The 22,954-nt window shown below is 39.5% G+C and overlaps 2 protein-coding genes across 3 annotated transcripts; one reads left to right on the forward strand and one right to left on the reverse strand.

Moving 5' to 3' along the window:
- Window positions 1-268: 268 nt before the first annotated feature.
- LOC116249715 (probable transcription factor KAN4) lies at window positions 269-4,059 on the reverse strand. Of its 2 annotated transcripts, XM_031622930.2 has the most exons (6): window positions 3,283-4,059; window positions 3,065-3,141; window positions 2,522-2,558; window positions 2,137-2,314; window positions 1,068-1,170; window positions 269-488 (listed from the first exon to the last, which is right to left on the reverse strand). In XM_031622930.2, the coding sequence occupies exons 1-6, from the start codon at window positions 3,710-3,712 to the stop codon at window positions 297-299; spliced, it is 1,017 nt and encodes a 338-aa protein (XP_031478790.1). In that variant the 5' UTR covers window positions 3,713-4,059; the 3' UTR covers window positions 269-296. The 2 variants fall into 2 exon arrangements, with proteins under 2 accessions (XP_031478790.1, XP_031478791.1); XM_031622931.2 differs by lacking the exon at window positions 1,068-1,170.
- A 10,329-nt stretch (window positions 4,060-14,388) lies between these two features.
- LOC116250874 (uncharacterized) lies at window positions 14,389-22,432 on the forward strand. Its single transcript, XM_031624843.2, has 7 exons — window positions 14,389-14,589; window positions 15,910-15,979; window positions 16,638-16,697; window positions 16,773-16,887; window positions 19,095-19,210; window positions 20,182-20,306; window positions 22,028-22,432. Exons 1-7 carry the CDS (start codon window positions 14,513-14,515, stop codon window positions 22,149-22,151), a joined length of 687 nt encoding a protein of 228 aa, XP_031480703.1. The 5' UTR covers window positions 14,389-14,512; the 3' UTR covers window positions 22,152-22,432.
- Window positions 22,433-22,954: the final 522 nt, after the last annotated feature.

Consider the following 22,954-nt stretch of genomic DNA (forward strand, 5'->3'; position numbering starts at 1 on the left):
TTGAAGGCCTCTAGGTATTGATGCTTGTTATATAATTCTCATGGTCGCCACTGGCTGCAAAACAATAGATGGGTTTGCTCGATGGTTATGGATAAATACAAATAAGAAGCCAGTTTTAGCATCATACTTCCTTTATATCGCCTCTACAAGTTTAGCATCTGGAGTTTTTTGTTATAACCTATACTAAGCAATAATCACGTCGGCCATAAAGGTCTCTTTAAACTAAGATTAAGAAAAGAAAAGATGTAAAGAGGGAAGAAACAGGGAATGGAAAGTTAAGAAGGCGATGATATTGATTAACATCTGAGAAGAGTGAGTTCATTAGGCGAATCAGAGTGATCAGACTGCCAGCTTTGTCTTCCCAAAGTAAACTCTAGGTTGGGCAGCTTGGAGAGAAAGTGAGAAGGACTAAGGTGAGTGTGCGCATCACTGTAGCATTTCCCTTCGTGTCCTTGCGGAACACACATACCTTCCATGAAGTAATTGTCCTGCAGATCATGACAAGCAAAAGTGTCATTCAAACTTGTGAAGTTTAGAGAGGAAAAAAAAGAGATGGTCTAGAAAAATTAATAGTTCAGCTTGGTTTTTGAACTGGGTTTGACCCAGTAGTTGAAATTTTCGAGCACAAGAAGGCCAGTAATAAAACTAGGTGAATCGAAAGTGCAGTGGTTCACGATAAGCTTCTAAGTAAGGCTTGTATTAACTTAGAAGAAGCCCCGATCTTGGTGTATAAGTCAAAACATGAAAAATACTAACTTCCTCCTGAATTTGCCACATTCTAGATGCGTTGGGATGCTTAGGTAACTTAAGATATATGTCCTTTGGATGGTAGGGATTGGATTAAGGATAAGCCACCTGACTAGTTTCCTTTGATTTCTGATTTGTAAGGAATGCACATAATATAGCTTGTTATTGATATAATACCAAAACAACAAAGAATAAATAACGTGTTTGTGTGTGTGTGTGTATATATATATATATATATATATATATATATATATATATATAGATAGATAGATAGATAGATAGAAACAAGCACAGAAAAATGCAACTGGTGCAATATTGACCTTCAAATTTTCATTCCTGAAATTTCCGGAAGCTGAATGGATCTGCGGATCTTCTTGCTCCATTCCACTCCAAGCATTGCCTTCCGGTGATGAACAAGGGCCTCTGCTTTTGCGTGTAAAAAAAGAACGATTTAATACCAATTGTGACTAGAGATTCAAGTTGAGATTTGTGATTCTAAGGGTATTTCTCTTGGAAAGAACTAAAAGGGAAAAGGCAGGCAGGAAAACAGCAGGTACATACAAAATGTTCAACCTTAAAAGGACTTTACATTATAGTAAAAGTAGGTCCAGAAGTGATTACGCAAAAGACGGTAAGTTTTAATTTCAAGAGCTAACTTAGGTCACATTTATAAGCACGCTTACTAATTGCATGTGCCTGAACTACGGTAAATATTTGTCTAGTCACTTAAGTCTCTTGGAAACCATTGAGATCTGTGCACTGTACGATGGAGCATTTACTTTTTCCTTGGGAATGAAAACAAAAAAGGCACTTCCAACCCATTGATGAAATTTATAAAGCAAATGGTCTTCGTCTCTTGCAGAATCTCGACATCAAAACTTACTCTTTTGGTAGGACTCTACATGGTCGAAACATTCCCATCAAAAACAAAAACAAGAGAACAAAAGCATCTTACAGCTTCAAGTGATTCAGTCACAATTGCATCTATCGAGCAATTTTTTAGACCAAAAGCTAGACATACTTTGCCTTGACAGGGCAAATTGAAAAGAAAGAAGACGGAGAAATAGAATGCAACAGATCTTTGCATCAGATCGGTCCATTATTCAAGTGCGTCACATACCCACTTTAGATCAGATGAAGAAATTAAATAAAGAGCAACAGAACTTGCGTAGAGAGAGTGAAAGACTTATACTCGCGCGTTCATGAATGTCTCTGTCTATTTAAACTTGCCGACAGAAACCCCTCTCTCTTTCTCTCTTTTCATACACAAACAGGCACACATATTAACGCCAAGCAGCATCAAATTTCGACGCGAATAACTAGATTTAGATGCATCAAATCCGTTTACTCCCGTGAGTGCATGAGAGAGAGAGAGAGAGAGAGGTGCACCTAGAAGCTATGGCTGGAGGGGGCGGTGAGTTATGAGGGTAAGAACGATTCATAAAGATGGATGGGACTCCATGAGACGGCAACCCGCAATCAATATCGGATGCCCTACCACTCCCATCTCCTTTCTCTGCTGCTGAAGCTGCCGCTGCCGCTACCGCTAGCGCCTGCCCACCATGGCCTGCAGAGAACGAGGCACCCCAACCATTGTCCTTCCTTTATGAGACACCAATCAAATAATTCATCGACTAAATTCAAAGACGACAGTACGCTGCGCGACAGGCAGCAACAGTGGACCCGATGTGAAAGCAGAAGACCAATGTCACTACTCTCCACCAGATAAGATGGAATGTAATGGAGTTGCATGGGAATGAACGGTCCAGATTACCTGCTCCTCTGTCTGTGCTCTTCACCGTCCGATACATCTACGAATACGAGAGCAAAAAGAAAGAAATTAATCAGATGATCTCCTCGGTGCTATTCCAACACTGTTGTGGGCGCTGAGGATTGTGTAAGAAGGAAAACTAACAGATGTTGCTAGACCAATGTAAGACAGAAGATTATTTAAGCGATTTCGTGCATATTGTTGTTGTTGTCTGATAGGAAATGGATTTTGGCTTTGGTAGGGTCGGTTTGGATCATATTTTACTGTAGACAATTTCACCACACTGTAAGTAGACTCTGTTGGTGGTCAAAGCCTAGGAGGCTGAACCCGTGACGGGTTGTTCAATCTGATTGGCTCACACATTACACGGTGGTCTACATCTAGCGGGCTAAATATGGCTACATGGCTCACGCTTTGGTTCATTGGTGCCATTGAATTTGAGTTTATGAGGCGGTGGCTGCAACATGAGTACATGACCGAGCTGGTCGGGAGAAACATCTTGTAGCTACCATGAATCCATGGTATATAGCCTTTTAATCTATGTACCTGTAGATGACTCTTTACATGAGCCAAGGTGAGATCCTTCACGTTCATGAGCTCCAACACTGATTTTGGCGTCGCCCCTGAAATTTATAGTTCTCTGTTAAGAACAGTTCATCCACTTCATCGACAAAACCAGCAGGGAAATCTAGAACAAGTTATATATAAAAGGAAAAGAGAGAAAAAAAATTTCTTATTGCTGTCAGTTCTCGTTGTTGCCATACTCTCATGGCCACCGAGGAGCTCCACGGCGTGAACGAAGTGGGCGTGAAGGGTCGTCGTCCATCTCATTCTCGGTGCCCTTATGCTCCGCTTCCCGCCTGATCCGAACCTCGAGCTTCTTTTGAAGTCTCGGCTGCAGACGTGCAGGTGCTGCTGCTGCTGATGCTGGTGGCCGAAGGACGCCTGCCCTTGCACGCCCGAGTCGAAGCCGAGCCTGAGGGAGGGCTCGTAAGAGCCAAGCTTGCCAGAAGCGTGTGCCGACCCCATGAGTGGGGAGCAGCAGCCTTGGTCCTGGCTGGCCTCGCTGCCGCTGCTGGCCGATTCCGTGGCCGAGCTCTGCTCGTAGTATGACCCCATGAGCGGGCTGTGGCCTGAGGTGATCGGAGGACTTATCTGTAGGGACAAGTCCGGAGAGGCCGTCTTGGTCTTCATCTGCTTTTTACAGATAGAAGAAGAAGAAGAAGAAGAAGAAGAAGAAGAAGGGGGAGTTGTGGGGATGTTGATGGTGGGGAAAGGAGAATATTAAAGGCTAAAGTCAAAGTGCGGTTGTGATTAGGTCATGATGGCAATTGTGAGTTTTATGATTTGCATGGGAGTTGTAGGGTGTAGGACGCAGGGAAGGAGGAAGGGAGGTAGCTAGGCTGGCTAGGTGGTCGAAATGGTTCTGTGATCCGGCAGAGTTCATAAATGCTACTCTGCAGCCACAGGCAGAGCGAAAGAGAGAGAGAGAGAGAGAGAGAGAGAGAGAGAGAGAGAGAGGCACTCTTAGAAACCAGAAGTCTTGGTGATGTTAACCGGGAGAGATAGACGAAGGGTTATTCTTTATACCCTTCACATACTTGAGAGTGAGAGAGAGATAGAGGGAAAGGACAAGAATTCCTTCGTTCCTTTCTACTATTATCTGGTACTTTTCTTTTAAACTTTGTAGTCTTTCTCTGCTTTCTTTCTCTAATCTTTGTTGGTCCCATCCTAATTTAGAATATTCTCGACCTTTTTTGTCTTCAAGAAACGTGCCCCTGCCAGAGGCGTGTCCTCCTTTCCCATAACCATTTTATTTTCACCAACATCGACTTACTCCATCCATTAACAGGATCGTTTCACTCGCTCGATAACCAGTGTTTCCCTTCGCTTTGATCATCACCGGCCGGCCACCTTAGGTGAGCATGCACTCCCACTATCGAGGACGACCCTGAAGAATTTTTCCGGCGACTTTTTTCTCAAGAATATTTTCTTGACGTTCGGTCAAACAAAACGGTTTGCAGGTCTCACTGAAATTCCAGTACATGAGGCTTTTAAAACAGAGACACGTCATCCACGGATAATTTATCTCCGGGTTTCGTATCCTCTACAAGCTCACCCTCAGGCATTTACGACTTAAAATCGTGGAATTCGAAGCGCAGGCCTACAGATCGGTTGATGGAAACGTTGGTTCTTAAATTATGCAAACATATCATCTTGTTTGGATGCGTAAACAGGATTTAGATTTCCAACATCTTGCCTACCGATAAGATTTCGGAAAGATACATATGTGTGAGGATTCTAAATCTGCAAAATAAGAGAAGTTTGGAGAAAAGTTGGAAACTTTTCCTGTGAGAAGCGATTGGACAAAATTTATGGGAACCAGATTGTATTGTACAGGAGGGATTTTGTTTCATCCGGCCAGATCTCATTTCCCAAATGCTCCGTCATCTGTGATCATGAGAGGCAAATATCAAATTTTTATGGAGGGTGGGAGTGGTGCAAGTGTTGGATCATTTTAAGAACGTGATTTGGCAGGCGAGCTAACTCTGTCCTCGGAAACAAACAGGCGCAAAAAGAAGAAAACATATTCCAACCAGAAAGACGCAGCCAAAATGCCAACAACATTATTTAAAACATTTCCCCGAGCTTCGCTTTTCGCCCTTGTATATATTTCAGAAACCTTGTCGGAAATGCTACCGGGAAAAAGTAAAACTCGCCGACGCCGAAGCTCTGTCTATCTTTTTTATTGGAGGGCGGGCCCACATCCCGCCCCCTATTATCCGTGCGTGGGTCCCGCCTTCTCCCTCCCGTCCACATGCTCCGGACCCTAAGCGCTTGTTCTCTCGGCCCAATATTCCCCTCCCTGTCGGATCCGAACCGTTCCTATATTCCTCTCTCGAGCCTAGAGCGCCCGCGCCCTCTCTCTCTCTTGATTCACTTTGGCTCCTTTCGCCCGGACCCACTCGCTCACTCCCTTCCGTTTTCAATAATAATGCAACACGTCCACCACAAACCCTTTGTAAGTTCAAAAATAAAAAGCCATAGAAATCAAAAATTTCACTTAAACTATACTACCTTCGAGACAAACTTCACTATTTAGATTTAAAAAGAAAAAGGGTTGTAGAGAGTCTTTACATCCACATAAAAAGCCGAGTTTAGAATGAAAGTTGTTGCGAGATTAAAAAAGAAAGAAAGAATGGAGATCGGGATCGGAAGGGAATTGTTAATGGAGATCGAGGGGACGAAGGGTCAGCGCCTGATGCGGAGGGTTGATTCCCTAGGGGAAGGACTCCTTTGTAATTTTCTTTGTCACGTGCAGGGCACTGGTTTCGCACGTGCGATGGAACGAGAAGGAGAGAGCCACGGATCGTAGTTCACTGTTCTGAAACAGTAGGCGCTTTTTGTTTTTGAGCCTTTCTTTCTTTCTTTCTTTCTTCCCCCTCGCAACGTAGAAGTGGTGGGAAAACGTGAAGGTAAGAAGAGGACGAACTGTTTGTTGTTCATCGACGATCGGTCCATGCATCGAAGTAGTAAAATCGCATCGCCCTCAACTTATCTTGATTCCATCTTCTTCTTCTTCTTCTTCTTCTTCTTCTTCTTCTTCCATGCCTCTGCAAAGCCATTCTCCGTATTTGAATTTGTTTAAGGAGCATCGGATTTGAATCTTAAATGCAAGCGCATAACATAAACAGTTTCCAGAACAAATATTTGCGGTGAAGAGATTGAGAAAATAGAAACACCTACGGGGTTCGATTACAAACTTGCAAGGGAGATTGAGACTTTTGTTTTTTTTAGGTGGTGGCTTGATAACCTCCTACTTACCTGAAATTAACTTGCACGCATACTTAAAAGATGTGGTGGGTTGATAACCTCTTTCTTTATTAGATGTCCATTGAATGAGAGAAAACAAGTAGACAACGAAGTGGAATGTGATGTCCTCTCACAAGCCAGGATTTAGTTTTCAGAAGTGAGGTTACATATATGTGGGCGAATGTGTGTTTTAACTAGATTGTTGAGTCATAAACCCATAGTAGTAACAAAGAAAAAGCATTTAATATCATGGAGTGTGTGTTTAATACCAGTGAGGATTTAAATTTCTCATCGAGTATTTATATAATATAGATATAATTTTGACAACGCCACTGTTAACCCAAGTCAAACACCGTCATTTATTTTTCTCATTAAATGTTTGAAAGTTGTCCTTTAATACGGAGAGGAATATGGCCGAGCTAGCAACTTGTGAAGATTGGATCGAGCTATGCAAATTCAATCTCCTTGTATATATCGACAGTCGGCACATAGTACTTATTCATTCCAGCTTTAATAAGTTAACTTTTTTGAGTTTGATATGAACATTAGATAATTAATATCATGTATGCAAATCGTTACACTTTGCTCCGCTAATATAAGGTTCCTAGAAATATGAACACAATTAAATGCGAGGATCACTAGCGTTTGCTCTGCCAACGCGATCAACTAGTCGGGCAACATATAAATTAATAATGTTTTGGAAGTTAAAATCTCGTCTATACATATCAAAATATTATTTTTTATAGATTAATAATGTCTTGAAAGTTACCGTGACATTCATAAAGCAAATTATAAAGAAAAGGAACCAAAAGAAAAGTGTCCAAAGTAGGGGGTTTAAAACCCATGTCAAAAATGAAATATTGATCAGACTGCATTTTGTTATATGTATATAACCAAAGAAATGTATTCAACAATATATATAAAGTAATGGCATGATGCTTCTAAAGTAACATACTCTTATCATAAAAATGGTATGACGGACATAACTTGTTCAATTCAAATGATGATTTAGATTATGTCATTCACGCACAAAAACATGACCCATTCATCGTCAATATCAGTTTGCCAAAATGTAATTTCACATATATGTGTGTGGGTTTTATTAAAACAAGAAGACCAGGTACATTAATTTAGCTGCTCAACTCAAGTAAAGGGAGGAAGAAGGGTCAAAGCGTGTCCAATTATTGAACCCCAAAGAGAGTTGATTCCGACCATCGCCTCGATATTTTTACCTCCTCCTGGAAATGGCAAAACCTTAGGTGATGCCAATGCCACAGTCCTTGGAGAGAGTACGCACAAATGCCTCTAAAAAGATACACGGCTCTTCCTTGCAGCAGGGACGACGCTCTGCTGCACAATTTGCCTCTTGAATGAAAAGTCATTTCACTTGACAGTGATCTCTGCCCCCTCCCCTTCTTTATTTGATATGCTTGTAGGGGTACCCTTCAATTTAAGGGTCACTTCAGATTCCTCAATCCAAGCAAGCAACGCGAGAATGCCTTGAAAGCAACCAGGAGAGCACCATTTAATTCGGTTGTATTTCCAACACCCCCTTTTGTACCCTTGATCTTACCTTGAATAAAAGAGAAAAACCCTCCTCTTTTTAGTCCTTTCCCTTGTCCCTTTGCATCAAAAACACTTTTTAATAAGTTTCTTACACTTTGGCAGGAGGCTACTGTACTCTCTCAGCCTGCCGCAGTGTCACCTTCCCAGTTCCCAACCAGTCACATGGACTGAGAGCATTAGAGCTCCCCAACTTGCTGCTTAATGTTGAGATATATATATATATATATATTATAAACTCTTTAGCCATTCTAACTTTGACTACTTTCATTCCCTGGACTGATTCTGGCAGTATGGCTCCATTGGGACACTTGGGCAGTCAACATCCTCATTAAACTTCATTTTGCTATCATGAGGAGAGAATGGACGCCTCTGTTCATTGGAGTTTGAACAGGAAGAACTGTAATTGGGGAATTGTCAATAGTTATGGCCTGTGAATCTGGGTTATTTGATGTGGACGTAGGAGTATTCGTTTGTGATTAGTGAAGAAATGAAGGAAAGAAAAGGACACCCATCTTTAAATATGCACCAGCTGCTGTTGCTGCTGCTGCTGCTCAGACTGAGGGCCCTACCGGCCCTTAGATGAAACGACTAGGGTTTTGAATTTGATCTGCAGAAAGAGTTAGAAACCAAAAGGGAAAAAGGATGTAAGAACAAAGGTGAAGGGATGAAATGGAATTTGGCATTTACGAGCCGAGATGATGAACAAGGATCATGTGAATATCTACCAATTGTCGACATGATAATGGAGGATGTACTAGGTCTAGGGCTGTGCATCAGACATGTGAATTCAATTAAAGTCTGCATGTAATTATTGGGAATATGACTGGGAAGTAAGCGTGGACTGCATGTGCACTGTTGCATGTGTGCAATTGTAGTGGAAGATAGATTCTTCCTCAGCAATTTGAACGACCACCTGATTTATCGGCTATTTGAAAAGAGCAGCACGTTCAGATAGTACTAAATTTTATCTGCAAGTTTCTCGGAGTTATATATTTCAAATAATGCTCATGGTCATAATCTCCGCTGCTTGAGTTTCATTAAGCCAAAAAGAGTTGGATAGGAACAGATGATATGAACAAGAACAAAAAGTTGATGAGCATTTTTGTTATTTAGTTCATATTTTTTTTTCACCTTGTTTTTCTTTCAATTGTCTATGATGATATATCAAACTATTTTTATGAGTAAGTGGGTAACTATGGATGGTTAGAGTGTATATGTATATATATATAAGTGAATGAATGGGTGACTCTGACTATCCAGAGTCACTTAAGCTTTCTCATGAGGGTAAGAAAAACAAGAAGAAAAAATTGTGAACTAATACTATATAACACAAAAATGTGATGACATCTATGAGTGTGACTGAGTCTGGATAGCTAAAGTCGCCACTCAGTTTATATGTGTATAGACCTTCGTTTCCTCAAACGCATATGCTGCTATTATATACAGACCTTGACTTCCTCAAACGCTCACGCTGCTTCAAGATTGTTCGGCTCGAACCAAGATGTGCCTCGTCTGACAGCATATATAATAATCAAAGGACTTGATACTACGCCTGTTCTTCAGTCCAGTGAACGAAGCCAATGTTCACATGGACTGAGTTGAATTGATCATTTGCCAACATATCTCGAGTCCGAAATCTTGTTATGGAATGAGTTTTACATAAGTAAAATTGCTTCCTCCTCCTTTGATATTTTTCAAATTGGCATATATCTCTTGTAAAATCCTAGTTTAGACCCGTGTCCTTGTGATCAGCAGTTTTCATATGTGACAAGAAGGATGATTGGAGCATGCAAAAATCCAACCGTGAAGTTTGAAGGTAGCTGGTTTTTCACTGTAAGATGTTGAAGATGAGTTTCATGAGAATGTACAGTGTGCTACTCAATCATTGGCCGTGTGGTAGGGGCCGTAAACAGAATGAATGCCTGGAATGTTTTACTATAGGACCTCCAATTATTGCACCCCCCTTAGCTTGTTATAATAACACTTCCATCTGAATGCCAATATATATATATATATATATATATATATATATATATATATATATATATATATATATATATATATATATATATATATATATATATATATATATATATATATGTGTGTGTGTGTGTGTGTGTGTGTGTGTGTGTGTGTGTGTGTGTGTGGAAAATAAGCCATTTAAACCCATAATTTTTACTGGGGGTACTCCATGTGCAAGCAAAATAATCACACTGAACCAAGTTTTAGAGCACAAATTTTTTTTTTAAAAAAAAAATCCTGCATAAGCCGTCCTTGAGCGACAGTGCATATTTAGCCTGAGGCAAATGTTGTTAAATATTGAGATCACTTTGGACTCCTAAGGTACTTCAAAAAAGTAATGTCTATATGTACGCCTTTGTTGTGGAAACTGGTGGTTTATGAGAGAATCAGACTGGAAACTTGTGAGCAATACTGGGTATTGCCCACGGATAAAGCCGTCGGTAAAGACCCACTGGGTCACCCCTGCCCACAGCTCCAAAGCTGTCGGTGCGGTGAAATAGATAAATGTTTTTACCGGCTGATCTATGGCGGTGGAGAAATATGTTAACCGGTGATTCCTCGCCCGTTCAAATCGACTCAAAGTAACAGCCTATACCAGTGATTGTTCTCGCCGCTAGATCCTTTTAAAAAGCCCCTGATGTTTGCCTATATTATGTATTCGAAAGCTCGAATACATAACTAGCTACTAATTGAGGGAGAGGAAGGTTTGGATTTGAGGGGCCTTCTGTTGCCAAGTGACCGAAAGTTTGCACGTATAAGTTTCTTGCAGGATCTATTAATTGACTAGCTGTGTAGATGAATGTATTTATTTTTCAAGGTGAATCTGCCTTTCACCTGTGAAAAGTCTAGAGTAACTGTCCGATTCCATTTCTTCAAAGCTAAATTCGAACAATGCGATTGCAGTACAGTACCATCACCAACCTAATTGAATCCACCGCCAGTACTTCCGGCTTCTGTCCCCTAGCTATATTAATGAATCCACCAACAATTTCAGAAATGAGGTAATGCACTCCTGCCATGGCCACTGAATTCAGACTAAATCTGATCATCTACTAAATGTTTTCTAGCACCCGAATGATAAGTGTCTGAATAAAACAAATCATGAAGGGCAAAGAATATTGAAAATGGGTTTGAAGTTTTAATTTGTTAGATTTAGTGATCAAAAGAAAAGCTGTCATACAGGTACATGTGAAAGACCCCAGTACATGCATATGACAACATGGGTATGTGGGCACTGCGCTGTATTTTAAAATTTTAAAAATTATGTTTTCAAACTTAAATTTTGGATTAATTTTGATTTTCCCTTTGTATTTTATTTCCCTTTCGTCTGGTTTATGCACGTATTTTCTCCTGTCTTTTTATGCATCCAGTGGAGTGGCTGGATGGAGCTCAGATGGCTGGACGATTTCAGCCTTTTTATATATATATATATATATATATATTGTTGGATAGTGGCCCTGAGCGCCCACTAATTAAGAGAATTAATCTCTTGGCTGTAACCATCCACTGCTGGGCATTGGGAAACCCTAGGAAGCGGTCTATAAAAGCTCAGCTTATCTTTTGCTTAGGGTTAATCGTAAGATTAGCCCTCCTAAAAGCAAACCCATGAACATGCTTCTGTTTACTTCTTCTCCCTCTCTTCTTCATATTGGTGCTGCCGTTTGTTAGATGCTGCCTGCCTTATGCGCAGAGTTAGGGGGAGCTGATTACAGGCCACCATTCTACTGCCAGGCCACCGTTCCGTTGCACAAAACTCCCACACCCACACACACATATATATATATATATATATATATAGATATATATATATATATAAAAGAGATATATATACGAGAGAGAGAGAGAGTAATTTGATTCAGTGGTAGAAAAACATTAAACTTTCCATTCACCTCAGCAGATTTTAGGCCGAAGCAAGCAGTTCTTCATGGTGTCCATAGTTGCTCTCTTTTCCGGAATTTAGGGGGGAAGGAAGCAGAGATGGGACCGGCATCCCGGCCCTCTGCCCCGACTCTGCGTCGTGTCACATGGCCCTCCTAAGAAACATCTAAGACTCACCTATTTGGACTTTATAATTAGATGGTAGCCCCAGTACTCTACCCAACGTGATATATCATCTTACAAATTAAGCGCATTATTATAAAGTGCATAGCTAGAAACGATGCATGCTTACTGTCATTTTCTATTCTCATTTTTTCTTTTCTTTCTTTTTTTTTCTCTTTCTTTTGAGCCCTGACCCAGCCAAATCTCATTTATTAGCTGCCAATGAATCTTCCAGTCAAGCACCTGCCTGGCTGCGAAGATTTAAGTCCATGAACCAATTAAAGAGGTAGCAGTTGCTCGATTCATTGAAAGAACAGCAGAGGAGATGGCGAGAAAATGTGTCTCCCTTGTCTCTGCAGAGTGCATCTGCAGATGAGAGTGCATGTGGTTTGCCGAAAGGTTCTGCAGCCAAAGAAAACTGTTAAGGCTCCTGACCCACAAGGCAAGGCTGGAGAATACCTGCATGCATTAGAATCCACTACCTCACATGGAGAAGTTTTTCTTTTCATGGCCATAGGGAAATGTTTCTTTTCGTTGACACGTACTGTTTGACATCGACACACACACGCAGAGAGAGAGAGAGAGAGAGAGCTAATTCCTATATTATATCATACATTGTTGGGAACTCATGGAGTGAAGATAGTTAACTCCAACATCTTGAAATCATGATTCACTTTTACAGTTTACTGCAACTGCAAAAACTGAAAATCTCATCCTGAAATCATTCATTCTTTTGAGGTTGTCTTTTGAAGATGAAAAGTACCTTTTTATTCTCTAAAAAATGAAAACGACGTTTTTATTATTTTATTGGGCTCAGCTGAGCTTTCAAGCTAGTTATAGGACAATGAATCAATGATAAAAGGTAGGGCAGACTTTCCAAGATCAGCAGACTTGGGCCTTGCCAATTGAGGCCGAAATTTCCAAAAAAAAACTACATATAATTTTAAAAATCTTACATTTGACTTATATAAATATTTTAAAAAAGTTTAAATTTCGAGCCCTATCAAAATTTTAAGACTCTTGTTTAACCCGCTAATAAAAATTTCCTGAAAGAACTCCATGCCTTTGGAATTTCAAGTGCTACGACACATTTACCATTGTATGGCAGGAGATTTGTTGATTATGATGATTTGGGATGCATGGGGCGGTTTGTCTGTTCTTCCACAATTATCACAAGCCAACAACAAGAACGTATTGAGTTGGCACTAAAATCTTAGTACAACAACGAGAGTTCTGCACACTTCAACAATGCAAACACGGCGGACTTGGATTACTTCTTTCAATAATGTAAAGATAAAGAGTACAAAATTGAGAAAGTACAAAAACCAAGAAATTATTAGGGCCCGAATGATATGATCTAAACGGAACTTGTATCTTTGAATAATGCGGCCATTTGGGGCTTAAGATAAATAGATCTAGGGGCATATGAATATAATTTGAGGGCCCCTTTCTTTGAAATCAAGTGAATAACAGTGTACCTAAGCAAGTTCACGAGATCTACAAACAGGGTTTTCCCTTTGAGGAGACTTTCCTAGTTGTTGAAACTGATGTATCTGTAAACGGTTAACCCTTGTGTTGGCTATAGAATCTGAATACATTTAATCCGATCCAGAGGCCAAAGTGGGTGATTGATTCATGTCCAAACGTATCTTGGTCCCGGTTCAAATCCAAATTAAAAAATCAAGATCCAACTCAAAATGCAGACTTTAAAATAGAGGAATCAGGATTTATTTGTGGCTGATATCATCCAGCTCTGAATCCGGATCTCAGTTCTATAACAGTAGATCCAATTAGGTTGGGCCCAGAAAACCCTTTAAAAAAAAAACCCAAAAAAAAAACGTGATAAATTAAATAACCGTTTAAAACTTAAAGAAACCGCATTGTTTTTTTAAAAAAACGTTTTTTCATTTTTTTCAGTTTTTTTAATTTCAAACCGTTTTTTATTTTTTATTTGTTGCAAATCTATTTATCTTATCTTTTGTTGTTTTTGTTATTAGTTTCTCACTTATTTTATTTTTTTTAATTTTTTAAATTTTTTAAACTTTTATTATATATATATTTTTTTTTTCAAACTTGCTGTATTATGCCCAAAAACATTTAAAGACAGTTATTTGTGACTATGATTATTGATGGAAGTTCGTCCAAATGTCGCCAGAAAATCTACCAGGCTACACTTGTTAAAGCGTTTTTGGATCAAGATCTTTATCATGGTTCGATCCAGCAACTTCTAACCGTTGATTTCCACGATTACCAACACAGAAATTACAAGTTTCCAATAACGGGATCTGATGGACCATACGATCCGCTCCACCGTTCCCGGTAGGATCAAGTTGGTTTCTTCTCGACCAAGAACCACTGAGGGCCGTTTATCATCGAGATGGGCGGCTGGAAAGTTTCGTTTTGCAGACGGTAAATGGACGGAGGATCCAACACACTGTACACCGTCAAGTCCTGTGGGAGTCTTATTCGAGCGACCCAGCCGCGCACGGAGGCTCCGGTCGCAGTCTCGATATTTCCAGCCACTTTCTGTTTCGCGGAGGAGGGCGCGGGAAGATGACGATGTTCCACTTCTTCAATTGCGCCATCCTAACGTTCGGCCCTCACGCCGTCTACTACTCTGCGACGCCGCTGTGAGTCCTTCTTGGCACCATCCCTCCCTTTGATTCATTGTTCTCGACAGCTTCTTCCTTGTTTCTGTTTCAGTCGTTTAGTAGCTTGGTTCCTCTTTTTTTTCCCCCTTTCTGATCCCATTTGTTAGGGTTTTATTTTATGGTTTGACTTTCCTTTTATTTCGAGTTCCTTTCGCTGTTTTCCTGTTCTTTGTGTTCATAGATCTGGTTACTGATTACCTGGGAGTGATCTAAACGCGATGCCATAGTTATAGACACATTGGCGTGGAAGTACGTGTATTGAGGGGAAGAGGCATGGGACTCTGCAGCATATTGGGTGGAATTGGTATGGGCGCCTGAGGTTTAATGGATCTTGGTTTCCTAATAAGCATAATGTGTCATCTCTCTAAATATTAAGGTTCAGGGATATGGTTATGTGCACACACCTTATGCAATAAAGAATGAATACCATCTCAAATTCAAACGCGTGAGCAATTCTCAATCATGAAAAACAATAAATTTGATTAAGTGGTGCCGTTGATGGCAAAATTTTGAAAAGAAAAAAACCACTATAAAATGGGAAACTAATATCAAAAGGAACGGAGTATCTTGGTGTGGCTGAGAGTCATTTCATCTGAATGGAAGATGCACATGTCCAATGAAGGGTTCATGTCACATAGCTCCAAAAATGCTGTCGTAGCAAATTTGACATCTGAGACGTTCTCTTGCTCTTTCCAGCTTATTCTGTCTTTTGCAGCCCTATATGTTTTCCATATAGATACCTTCAAAATGCACCGTCTTTTCTCTCTGTCTCTCTTTCTGTTTGAGCCTTTCCTACTGATAACATTCGCGTAACTTTTGTGCTGAACTATGTTCTTTAAGTGACATATAAATATGTTTTTCATTATATTTTTGACATCAAATATTTTCTTATGGTCAGCGCAATCCAAGTATCCTCTACCTTTTTTTTTTCTATTTATCATCAATTGAAATTTGAATTATCATGTCACATGGTTTCTATTGCCTATTTATGAACAGCTTTTTATCCTTTTTATGGGTATGAATTGGCAACAGATCTTTTGCACGTCACATGCACCGGGATTGAAAAGGATATGTATGTATAGCTAATGGCTCATGCTACTATATTATTTTTTTCTCCTTTCATTTTGATTTTGACATTCAACTTTGTTTTAGCTATTGCACTTGAGGAATATTGATCTATTTCCTTTATTTTTGACAAATATATTTCTTTTATGCAAATAATTTGGAATATCTGTCTCACTATTTACCATTCCTCTTTTGCTCATGTGAAATGAAATTCTGTATGATGAGTGGACGCAGGTCCGAGTATGACACAATTGGAACTTCAGTGAAGGCTGCTCTTGTTTATCTAGGAACAGCGTTGGTGAAGGTCAGTAAGTAGACTACTGCTACAATTTTTTTTTGTCATATTAAGGGTCTTCGTATGGTCACATCCTACCATATCTGATGCAAGAAAAGAGTAACTCAGGCATACATTTTCCTGTCACCGTATCTGTCCTTGGAGTTGCAATATTGTGATTGCCCTTTCCTCTTATCTTGATGGTGATGTCTTCACGTGTCTATATAAAATATTTGAATCCAAATGGTCATTCAAACTTTGTAGTTAAATGAGCAAGGATTGATAATTGTTTGATTGAGTTTTTTTTGGTTATATATAGGACAGGCAAGTAAAAGACAACTGACTTTAAAATGTTGTAGCTTTACTCTCGGCCTAAGGAAAACAATGTTTACATACCCATAAATCATACAACATGAGATAAGGCCCACTTATCTCATTGGTTAGGGGATTAGGTACCTCCATTTTCATTTACATTGCCCTCTTCCACAACTATGACAACAAAGAATAAATTGATCTTTCTTTAATATTAGGCTGACTTTAGTTCAATTTTGTGTCCCCAAGAATGTTTGGACGTTACTTTATATGACCTGAAATCAGTCTATAGAATTGAAACTTTAATTGTGAAATGAACTTGCTACTTTTTCTTTCTCTTTGTCACTGTTTAATTCATCTCTGATTTTTTTGGCAGCTTGTTTGCCTTGCAACTTTTCTCAAGGTACCTGAGAATGATAGCTTTGACCCGTATCAGGTAATGGTTAAACCTAACGTCTTAAAGTGATCAGTTACTTTCCATGCCTTATGATGTTGTGACATTTTTTGACAGGAATTATTGAAAGCCTTGATAGGTCTTATAGATGTTGCTGGGCTTTACTTTGCATTAACTCAGCTGACTCATAGGAACATTTCCCAGAATCATAAGTTTCAAGCTGTGGGACTTGGTGAGCAAACATGTTTCAACCATCCAATTTTCTCCTTTTTGATGTGTCGTTTCTCTTCTGTGCCTTCTCTCTCAGATATATTTTGGTTGGTTTTGATCATTTCTGTCAAACAGATTGTGCTGTTTTCTTACTGGGTTCTTGTTATATGCTATCACAATTTTTCTCAAACAAAATATTCATAACTTAATGATATTCTTTTATCTTGGATAATTATGTATTTTTCCAACGATGCATCCCAAGCTTAGTAAAGGCCAATTTAGTTCCTACTTAAGGGTCATGTTCATAAATTTCTTATTTTAACCAGTGGAATGCTTGTGTGATATTAAGGTTCAAGGTACAAATTGGTTAAGGGTTCATTTCTTGCAGTTGATGGATGTAGAGACTTGGGAGAAGACTAAGTATGCTGCCTTAAGAAAATATCAACTATTGTTAATATAAGTTGTGAATAAATTCTTCAATGGCACTTTACAAAGGCTTCATTTTGAACAATTTTCATGAGCTCATCTGCCAAGAAACTTTGATATCATAGAGTAGCTTATAGGATTTGTGCTGTTTCTCTTTCTCTATATTATCCAGTATATAATCAATTGAGGGAAGACAAAAAGGGCTAAAAACTGCAGTTCAAAGCGATAAATCACTATATCACTATATGTGATACTATGATTGTCTCCTACTGGGAACTACTGGTATGGTTGATCCAAAACAATGGATGACATCTGCAAAAGTAAGTTTAGTGGTAAGGTAATGGGAGGTGCTGCAGGTGCCATAGAAGTGCATTCGTGCCATCAAGAAGATCCTTTACAAACCCTTTCCCTGCATATGCTTTTTTTCATGTGCAGTAGTAAAGCAAATCTTTATTTGTATGTCTGGATCATTAAAACTTATCTAAAATATGGTAGAGATATGGTCAGCTGCACTGATGACAGAATGGAACGTAAAGTCAACATTTAGTTTCCATGCTGCCAGTTGTGAGAAAATGAACATATTTTATATTAATAGAAACTCTCACTTTTCAGCAGGCTTGCCAATGAGGCTTACAACTGAGAGAAGGAACAGTTTTATGCTAAGCAACAAGATTGTTTCAAAATGTAACACCTTAAAAATTTGGTCCCGTATTGAACATTGTGAAGGATTTTCAAGGGTTTATAAAGGGGGGTTATTAAATAGATGGTTGTCCTTGTTCCTAGCCTTTTTGGGGCTGGAGCTGAAACTACTATGGGGAAGGTTGGGATCCGTCAGACTAGGGGTTTGATTCCAGAAATAGGTCGGGTCATTACAGTGGTATCAGAGCCAATTCAACACTTGGACTTAGGATCCCACATGCGCTGACACGTGTGCCTTAAGGGTGGTGGATTTTAAATCTCACATGCACGCACACGTGTGCCTTAAGGGTGGTGGATTTTAACATCCCAAAAGTTCAGTCCCATATTGAAGATTGTGAAGGATCTTCAAGGGCTTATAAAGGGAATCATTGAATATATGGTTGTCCTGGTTCCTAGCCTTTTTGGGGGCTGAAGCCGAAACTACTAGGGGGCGGGTTGGAATCCATTAAACTAGGGGTCCAAGCCTAGAAGTGGGTCGGGTTGTTACATGAAATGTCTTATGTGCTGCTATATGACACTTCCATGAACATGCATATGTAACAACATGCACGTTTGCTTATGTTAGTCGTGTCGCCACATCAGGCCAGCAGGTTTCAGTCTATTGTAATTGTGCATATGACAGTTGCTTTGGAGTTCCATCTGTGGCAGCTGTACATGCTACACATTTGTGAAGATTCAAGAATGAAGGGCTTCAATTTTTTATCCAGAAACAATCATGTTCATATTATCCATCTAATTTTCCATCTAGATCGTTGATTATACCCTTTAATGGGAAAATTAAAGGGAATGGCAGATTTTGTTTTCTGTACATTGCACATATTTATCTTATTTTGTATTTAAAGTAATTTTTACAACATTGTGTCAAAATTCGGTTAAATGCAAGGTCAAGTTTGTCTATGTCAAGCCTCTAAACTCAAAGAACTTATAGCTTAAAGATGACTCTTGGAAACATGAGTAATTATTTAACCCGCTTTAGATAATTATATGTGCAATTGCAGCCACCTGACATCTTTCATTGATTTGGTTATTTTTGCATGCTATAATTTTAAGAGGTACGCACTTTTGCAATCTTTGTTTGCTGACTTTTTCTTCACGTTTCTGCAGGATGGGCATTTGCTGATTCTATCTTACACAGGCTAGCTCCTCTTTGGGTTGGAGCCAGGGGCCTGGAGTTCACGTGGGATTACATCCTACAAGGGCTTGAGGCAAATGCAAATCTGGTAAGATTTGTCTCTCAAACCATGATCTTATATTACACAGGTTCATATTGAGGTTTCCCAAACGTCATATGGGGATGATCCTGACTCCTCGGAAGCATTACCTGCCTCTTGAACACAAGCAATAGCATTAAGCATTGACAGCAAGCTAGATAGATACGGAATGCAAACATTGGCCTCAACCTTCTGGTGCAGTTTCTGCCATGCAGGCTAATTTCATCCTTGAGATTTGGTTCTTTGTTAGTGTATTTTGTGATGAAAAGCTGTTGGCAGTTAACTGATAATATGATTGGGCAATTTCTTGTTAATGATGGATTGTTAGTACGGATATACTGAGGGTTGCAGAAGTCGAGATCTCTTTCTTGGAATTTTTTTCTGGACAGACATAGCACCAGGCAATGATGTTCTATCACCTTTAAACTATAAATAATCTATTCTTAGCCATATCTTCAGTTGCAAGCATAGTGTCAGGACATACATCTATAATGCAAGATGAGTTGTCCCATGAAACTCACACCAACCTCATGCACTTTGTGTAGGTTATCGGGAACCCCTCGTTATGACTTCTCTTAAGGGTTTTGGTCAGCATATGATCAAGCAGAACCATGTCCAAAATTCATGACTCTGGTCTTGTTAAATCCAAGAAAATCCCATAGACAAAGAAATATATAATTGTGGACAGGCAGCTGCCAGGATAAATTAATAAAATAATTTACCATTCAGTTCTATATAGCCAAGAATTGTTTCACTACCTTCGGCAACCATGTTGAATCATCCATCTCTTTGCAGCTTCATGTTTTTTACTTAGTTAGAACCTGACATGAGACAAATGCATGTTGTTCTTGATTTTTACAATAAGTGAACAAGAAATAAGGGGGATTGGGCTAAAGCTGTCTGTACTGAATTTAGAAATTAAATTAAGGTTAAAAATGCACATATCATGTTTGAATATATATCTTTCCTTGTTTGTGCAGGTGCTGACTCTTTCACTTGCTGCATTAGGATCCTTGATGTGGCTCAGGAAGAACAAGCCAAAGGCACTAATCCCCATCATATATTTATGTTCTGGGATGCTTGCCACCATGCCATCTATAACTAGGTGCGATAGCAACTCTCTCATTGTCACCTTTTGTTTCTCAAATATTAAGTAAAATCATGAAGGTCTTGGTAACAAAGTTATAAAAATGAAAAAATTAATCTGATGAGCCATCCATTACAGATGACATCTGAATTTGACAGTTCCTTCCACATGCATCAGTTTCAGTTTACAAGATTGATTTTTGGTACCTCACTAGGAATGCATAACTAGGTCATATTGTGGAGAGACATTTTATGAATGATCTTTCACTTCTTGAAAAAACAAGTGGTACCACAATGAGTCCAACCCTTCACCTTGGGAGATGGGAAGGAAATATATAATGTTTCCTATCGTTGGGGCTCACAAAACTGTTAGAAACTTAGAACACTGGTGGATCAGAGGCTACTTTCATGACAGAAAACTGAGTGAAGTTCATGGAGGCAAAATGTGTCAACTTGACTTGTAGTTTTTCATTACTGTGGTGACAGAAGCAGGGGTGGAGCCAAGGGGGTCGGCAGGGGCCATGTTCCCCCTGAAGATTTTGAAATAAGTTTTTACCGTTTAAAATTTTCAGAAATTCAAAGTTAATCCCTGTAAAAATTTAGAAAAATGCACTTAGCCTTATAAAAAGTTTTCAGAAATTTTGTTTAGTCATACAATTTATCATGCTCACATGCCCCGCCCCCCTACCCCTTCATGTAAGAAAAATCCTAGCTCCACCTCTGGATAGGAGGCACTTGCATGCTTCATCTAAGTGTGATGAAGCAAATAGGCCTAGCGAGTGGTGGCATAGTGAGATGGGTCATTGCCATTATATATGTGGTTTGACTCCTATCCGTGCCGCTCTCTTGCAAAAGCTGATGCCTATTACAAGTTTTAGCAATAAGGGCTTTAATCTCATGTTCTTAGCACTTCAGGGGTTGAATTTGACCTATCTTCTGTCGAGTTCTAATGTCTCACTCTTGCCATATAAAAAATTGAAAAAAAAGGAGCTTTAGAGGCCTGGAGGTTCCTCCTGTTTCTACCTAATGTGTACATCAGGATAGAAAGGATGTTGCATTGTACCTATTTGGTTGACTGCTCACCTTGCCTAATGGGGCAAGCCATGTGAATGCTCCAGCCCAAGGGGCAAGGAGATAGCTTGATGAGGACACAAGAAGTTCATTATTGATTTCAGTTTGACCCCACCAAGAAATTGTGCTGAATCCATGCATGAATGGGCTGGCCATCCTGGGAAAAATTGGTATGTCTAATCAATTGATTAAAGTAATATTCTGTGAGTGTAGTTACATGTTGATGGTATAAAAATTTGGGGAAGATGGATGAGGATGGCTTGAATCTTCTTTCTGCCAATGTCACATTGTCACATGGATGCAGGTGTGGATACCGATGCAAAGTATTTTAAAAAAAACTTACATGCAAGGGCACTGGTATGTGTGTGTGTCGCAACTTTGATAAGATTTTAAACAAATAAAAACATATATTCATTACTTGTAGTTATAATATATAAATTACTAAACAAAAAGTACCAAAAAATACAAAATATGAGTCTGTTGTGTTCCCATACGTGCACCACTGTCCAGCTGTGTGTACGTGGATGTGGCACCCTTTCAGGTGTGCCTTGGTGGCAGTTTCCTGCATAGTTCAGTTCTGATAATGTCTAACATCTATTTACCAAACCAGTATGTGACGGTTTCTTTTATATGTTGTCTTTTTCTTTTCAATAACGGCATGTTTTGCAGCTATCTGAGACGAAGTCTGGGGTGGCACTTTCCCAAGGTAGTGGGCTTCGAGATATTCTCTTCCATTTTGATGGCATTCATCAGCTGGCAGTTGTTCAGTGCCTGCCAGAGACCTTCCACTTGATAATCAAGTGAATAATACATGGTTTTGCTGCTTGCGTGGAGCCCTCTTCCTGTCGTTGTCATTCTTGCGTACAGAGAGTTAAGCCATCGACATTCTTTCTTAATCTGTAACCATTTGTATCTGGAAGGTTGCTGCATATACCAAGAGCTGCTAGTTGTATCAGTAAAATCAATACTGCTTCTTATTCAACACAGACATGCCGCTGTGCATATGACTTTTGTCCTTGGATCAACAATTTTGGTGAGGCGTAGAAATCAGTCAGTGTGGTTAACTTTTGATTCTTTCCCTTTGCAGTTATATTTTATGGGTTATTTCGTGGCAACACAATGATGCAGCTGTGCACGTAACTGCTCTCCTCGGAATGTTTGTGGAGAAACATAGAAACCATTTGTTGTTGAAAATTTTGCATTATTTGGTTTTACTGTTATATCATGTGGTATTTCATGCCAGAAGATGTCAGCTTGAGCTACTTTCCTTGCCTGCTATATAGCGCTACTTAAATCAGTTTTTCTGGATGTCGAACTAATCAGTTTCCAAGGACTTCTAAAGGGGGAAAAAGAAGGGCATGTCCTTATCAGCGTAAAACCCAATTCTATGCTTTCTACCCCAGTTGTACAAATGTGACTGGCTGGTACGAGTAGCGGCCATGGAAACTGAACGATCAGAATTTGCTTGATTCAAGGCCTGCCCGATTAGGGCAACTACTTTTGTCCTAGTGAAATCATTTTTTCTTGTACTACCTCCCTAAGAATTAGGGATCTAGTGCGTCGTAGGCCCTGGTGATATCTGTTATGCCTTTTGTC

Source organism: Nymphaea colorata, chromosome 3 (genome assembly GCF_008831285.2).
Source record: "Nymphaea colorata isolate Beijing-Zhang1983 chromosome 3, ASM883128v2, whole genome shotgun sequence".
In the NCBI taxonomy this organism is placed as follows: domain Eukaryota; kingdom Viridiplantae; phylum Streptophyta; class Magnoliopsida; order Nymphaeales; family Nymphaeaceae; genus Nymphaea; species Nymphaea colorata.

Coding starts and splice junctions, on each gene's coding strand:
- LOC116249715 (XM_031622930.2), bottom strand. CDS start 3,712: ATGAAGACCAAGACGGCCTCTCCGGACTTGTCCCTACAGATAAGTCCT. Junction 2,315..2,521: donor GAGCACAGACAGAGGAGCAG/GTAATCTGGACC, acceptor CGTTCTCTGCAG/GCCATGGTGGGCAGGCGCTA. Junction 1,171..2,136: donor CCTCCAGCCATAGCTTCTAG/GTGCACCTCTCT, acceptor ACGCAAAAGCAG/AGGCCCTTGTTCATCACCGG.
- LOC116250874 (XM_031624843.2), top strand. CDS start 14,513: ATGACGATGTTCCACTTCTTCAATTGCGCCATCCTAACGTTCGGCCCT. Junction 16,698..16,772: donor ATAGCTTTGACCCGTATCAG/GTAATGGTTAAA, acceptor ATTTTTTGACAG/GAATTATTGAAAGCCTTGAT. Junction 19,211..20,181: donor TTGAGGCAAATGCAAATCTG/GTAAGATTTGTC, acceptor TTGTTTGTGCAG/GTGCTGACTCTTTCACTTGC.